Here is a 4,721-nt window from a genome sequence, read left to right as displayed (position 1 = left end):
AAGTTGATATAATAGTTTCAAATATTTATTATTTTAATCTAAAATATCAGCATATTCGCAATCAAAGCTATTAACATGAATACGTTAAATCAAATTAACATTTAGTTCGATTCGACTAATAATTTGTTGTTTTTAAGATTCAGTTTATTTGTTAATCATTTTATAAAAACATAGCTTATTTACATTATTATTATGGTTAAGTGTGTTTAATTCATACATTTAATTTTTGTCAGAAAATGAATTAGTAAAATACCAGGTCTCTTAAAAAAATTAGTAATTTGTAAAAAAAAAAAAACTGAAAAAATAAATAAGTTTATCAAACATACCTGTAACAATAACTCTTGTTCTATCAAACATAACAAAAATATTAACCAAAAGATAAATCAAACTAACACATTTAAGAGTGTTTTCCAAGTCTATTTACCAAACAATTATAGTCACTACCCTAAACAATTTATTGTAGTCACACATAAAAGAAAACATAATCAAATCAAACAGGGTCATTAGATAGATGGATAGATAGAGTCCCTTCAGTCAACCTCTAATGTCTTCTTCACTCTCCCACTTTTGTTTCATTTTAAACCAGCAATCCCCAAATTCTCTCTTTCTCTCTCTCGTGTTCTATCACAATCTCATATACCCTCATATCAGTCTCTTCATTTAATTCTTAGCATCAAAATTTCCATTTCTATAATCTGAACTACTTCCAATTCTTTCAATACATCATCTCTATCTCAAATTTAACTTATAAGAAACCCATTAAGTTGTTCTCTCCATTCTTCACTTCTCTCTTAAAATATGTGGATGATGGGTTATAGTGATGGGTCAGAGTTTAACATGACGGATTCCTTCAACGGCCGCAAGCTCCGACCAATCGTTCCTAGACCCATGTCCGGTTCTTTAACTACCAACAACAACGGACCTTGCTTTCGAACTATTAATGGCCCTCATGATCTTCTCTCATTCAATCACCATTTCGGTAAGCACAAATTATCATTCTCTCTCTCTCTCTCTAAAATTAGGGTTTTCTTATTTATAATCTCTTTTGGAAATGAAGCAGCAAATGGGATGGGGCATGAACAAGGGAAGAAAGAGCTGACCGGCCCACAACAACAACAACAACAGCAGGTTGTGGTGAGTTCGAGGTGGAATCCGACGCCGGAGCAGTTACAAACACTTGAGGAATTATACAGGAGAGGGACACGAACGCCGTCCGCCGACCAAATTCAGCACATAACAGCTCAGCTCCGACGGTTTGGTAAGATCGAGGGAAAAAACGTGTTCTACTGGTTCCAAAACCATAAAGCTAGAGAGCGTCAGAAACGGCGACGTCAACTTGAAACTTCCTCAACTGAGGAGAATCAACAACAAATGCACGGTTGCATCAACGATTTGGAAAGGAAAGAATCAGGTATATATATAATAAAACTGATTAACTTTCTTTATATATCTATATTTTCAATGTGTGAAGAATCAAACTCATGAACACAAGAGTATTGATTCTAGCACTCTACCAGTTATATATGAGTTTCCACCATTTCTTTCAAAACACTTACTTGCATGGAATAAAATGACTAACTCTTTAATGTTTAATCTTATCACTTCTTGTCTAAAGGCCAAGGGCTTAATTTTATCACTCCTAGCATAAGGGGTGGATATTTCTAACCTCCTCCTTAGGTCAGGTTATGAGTTTCAGCCCATCAAACAAAGGGAAAAACAAAATCTACAAGACATTTCTTGTGTAAATCTTCCAAAAAAACACATTTTATTTTTCATGAGATTGGTGATATTAATGAAGTCTGATTTGAAAATATTGTTTTTTTTTTAGATTTTAAATAATGTAGATGGGTTTTTGATTTTGTCTGTACAGGAGGGGTGAGCAGCTGTAGGACAGTGTTTGAAGTAGAACAGACCAAGGGCTGGATACCCTCTACAAACTGCAGTACACTTGCAGAGGTCTTTTTCTCTTCTTTTTCCTTCTTCATAGACTTACGTACCCCTATGAACATTATTCACCATTTTCAAGAAAATTATTTACATATATATATAATTAAATAGGTAGTAATCCCCACCAAATAATATGCTTATGATTGTCATTTTGACTCTTCCATGTTTAATTATTTTTATTTATCTATAGTTATTTTTTAACCTATTTAAGACAGTAGGGGGTCCATTTGTGAGTGTTTTTATATGATGCAAAGGAAGAAAAAACAAGGGAAAAGGTTTTATTGTTGGGAAATAGATGAGAGGATTCAAAAAGCTGTCTTGCTTCCTTCCTTACTGTCGGGGCTTCTAGGGTTGTTGGGTCATGTGCTCTCTATCTTTCTCTCTTTCATTCATTCCTTGCTCAAAAGATTTTCAGGACACATTGTATTGTTAAATGACCAATTTACCCCTTTAAAAATGTTAGTGTCTTGCCGTTTTATGTGTACCAAACAAAACTTTAAAAGCTTGTTTGATGTTGGTTATGTGACTGTTTTAGTAGGTTTTTGATAAAAACTTTTGTTCATTTGTACTTTAAATTTTATAAAAATAAAGTAATTATTTTAATATTTTAGTTAATAGAGTAGTGATATGATAGTAAGAGGTCACAAAATCCACATCAAACTAGCTCTAAAGGGTAATTTTGATTGTGGTTATTTCAATAAAATTTGAATTACAAATTCAAATTTTGTTTCAATTAATAGTGAATAATTTAAATTAAATTATTATAATATTAAAAAACTTTTTATATTTAATATTTAAATTTTATAAAAAAAGTAAAAAGTAGGGTATTAAATAAAATTACCTCACCAAACAAGGTCTAAACTTTGATTTGTTCACAAAATAGTGTGACATTCCTAATATTTATAAGCTTTTTTTTAAGGGTGAAAAATCTATTGGATTCTTTTCATGTCTGAAGATTAATTATTATTATTATTAATTAAATGTTTCTTTTATGTGTGTAGAAAAGTATTTCACTGGAAAAAGGAGCAAAGACAGGATCAGAATGTAGAAGAGCAGATGGATGGGTACAATTCCATGAGCAAAGAGAAATACTGCACCATCAGCTGATAGCTAATAGCAGCCTGCAGATGGAGAAGAATGCCACGTGGCAGATGATGCAATCAGCTCCCACCCACCACCTCTTAAACACTCATTTGAATATCCCTCATGCTATTACTACTACAACTTCCCCTATAACCACTATGTCTCCTTTTAGTCAAGACCAAACAAATACAATTTGGTCAAAAATGGGTCCAAAGATATTTATTCCACAAACCCTAGTTTCCGGCCACAACCCTAATCGAGTAGTCACATCTTCGGCCGAAGAGTCTCAGACCCTTCAATTGTTCCCCCTCGAGGGCATGACCCGGGAGGAAGAAGCTATGAATGGGAAGCTGACTGAAGCTTCAGCAGACATTGAAGGAGAGCTTAGTAGTGCCCCGTACCAGTTCTTTGAATTCCTTCCGTTGAAAAATTGATTATAACCATTTGAGCTATGTAATGTAAAAGCTTGGTTTTGATAGTGACTCATGTATGCTATCAAAGGGTGATGGGATTTATTTAGATTTTGTATGGTTGACATTAAATGCATGGATGTGAACTTTTCATGGAAGATGGAAAGTTAGAGAATATGAAAGGGGAGTAATGAAGGTTGCCTTAAAATGCAATTGGACCATGTTTGGTATATTTCACTCAAAGAACCTTATCTCTAGATTAGGATAAAATAGCTATGAGGGGTATCTAGGGTTAACAGCAATATAGGTCTTCTTTGAGAAACTAGCATGTCTCCATGTGTTTTAATTGTGTCTGACTTATCTCAGAGATGGGAGTGTATTCCAATGAAAGAGGGTGATCCTGAAATGGGCAATGGATGTGAGCATTTGAGGTTGCAAAGCAATATCTTAATTAGGATATTGAAGTGACTTGGTATTTGGGGATGAATCGTCTGTGGTAATGTGTTGTCAAGATCTATCTGTCTGACTTTTTATTATAATATGTATATTTCATCTTGAATTGGTTCTATCCTTTAATATATATATATAATATTTGAACTTCACAAAACTTTCTTTACATTATATCATTATATATATATATATATATATATATATATATATATATATATATATATATAATATTTTCATGATCACATAATTGAAATATAGATAAATATTTTGAACCTAGAATTGCACCAATAAAAACTAGCTAGTTGGTAATTTATTCTTCTAATAATAATAATAATAATAAAATGAGTTATTACATATTATAAAATTAATTTTGGACCTTGATCTATTTCAATCATTCAACTAAACCTTGAATATATAACATCAGTGTTATTTAACATCTGGTTTTCCTCTTGTTAATTTGACCTACTTTATTTTAATCCAAACTGTCCGATATTAATTTATCCTTTAACATATTTTCCTGATTGAGTTCAATTTATAGAGAAAAACTAATTATGTCTAAAACCTCATAAAAAAAATACACATTCTTAACTAAAATAAATATATTATTTTGGACAAGTAACACATTTTTCATTTATTTATTTAATCGCAAAAATACAATTGTGAATGTCTAAAAAAATATTAAAGTACATAAGTTCTCGAAATAAAAATAAAAACAAGCTCAAAATAACGTACAATCACAATCTAAAATTTATATAAAAAAAACAATGAAATATCATATGGAGACAAAAAAAAAAAAATCATATACTTAATTAAACCTTTAAACCCATTACT

At 31.4% G+C, this 4,721-nt stretch overlaps 1 protein-coding gene across 1 annotated transcript; it reads left to right on the top strand.

Moving 5' to 3' along the window:
* The first annotated feature begins 493 nt into the window (after positions 1-493).
* LOC124943683 (WUSCHEL-related homeobox 1-like) lies at positions 494-3,659 on the top strand. The gene is made up of 4 exons (XM_047484159.1): positions 494-979; positions 1,061-1,411; positions 1,871-1,956; positions 2,949-3,659. Exons 1-4 carry the CDS (start codon positions 799-801, stop codon positions 3,462-3,464), a joined length of 1,134 nt encoding a protein of 377 aa, XP_047340115.1. The 5' UTR covers positions 494-798; the 3' UTR covers positions 3,465-3,659.
* The last annotated feature ends 1,062 nt before the right edge of the window (positions 3,660-4,721 follow it).

Source organism: Impatiens glandulifera, chromosome 6 (genome assembly GCF_907164915.1).
Source record: "Impatiens glandulifera chromosome 6, dImpGla2.1, whole genome shotgun sequence".
NCBI lineage: Eukaryota > Viridiplantae > Streptophyta > Magnoliopsida > Ericales > Balsaminaceae > Impatiens > Impatiens glandulifera.
This window is presented reverse-complemented; position numbering and strand designations above follow the sequence as displayed.

Coding starts and splice junctions, on each gene's coding strand:
- LOC124943683 (XM_047484159.1), top strand. CDS start 799: ATGTGGATGATGGGTTATAGTGATGGGTCAGAGTTTAACATGACGGAT. Junction 1,412..1,870: donor TTTGGAAAGGAAAGAATCAG/GTATATATATAA, acceptor TTGTCTGTACAG/GAGGGGTGAGCAGCTGTAGG. Junction 1,957..2,948: donor ACTGCAGTACACTTGCAGAG/GTCTTTTTCTCT, acceptor TTATGTGTGTAG/AAAAGTATTTCACTGGAAAA.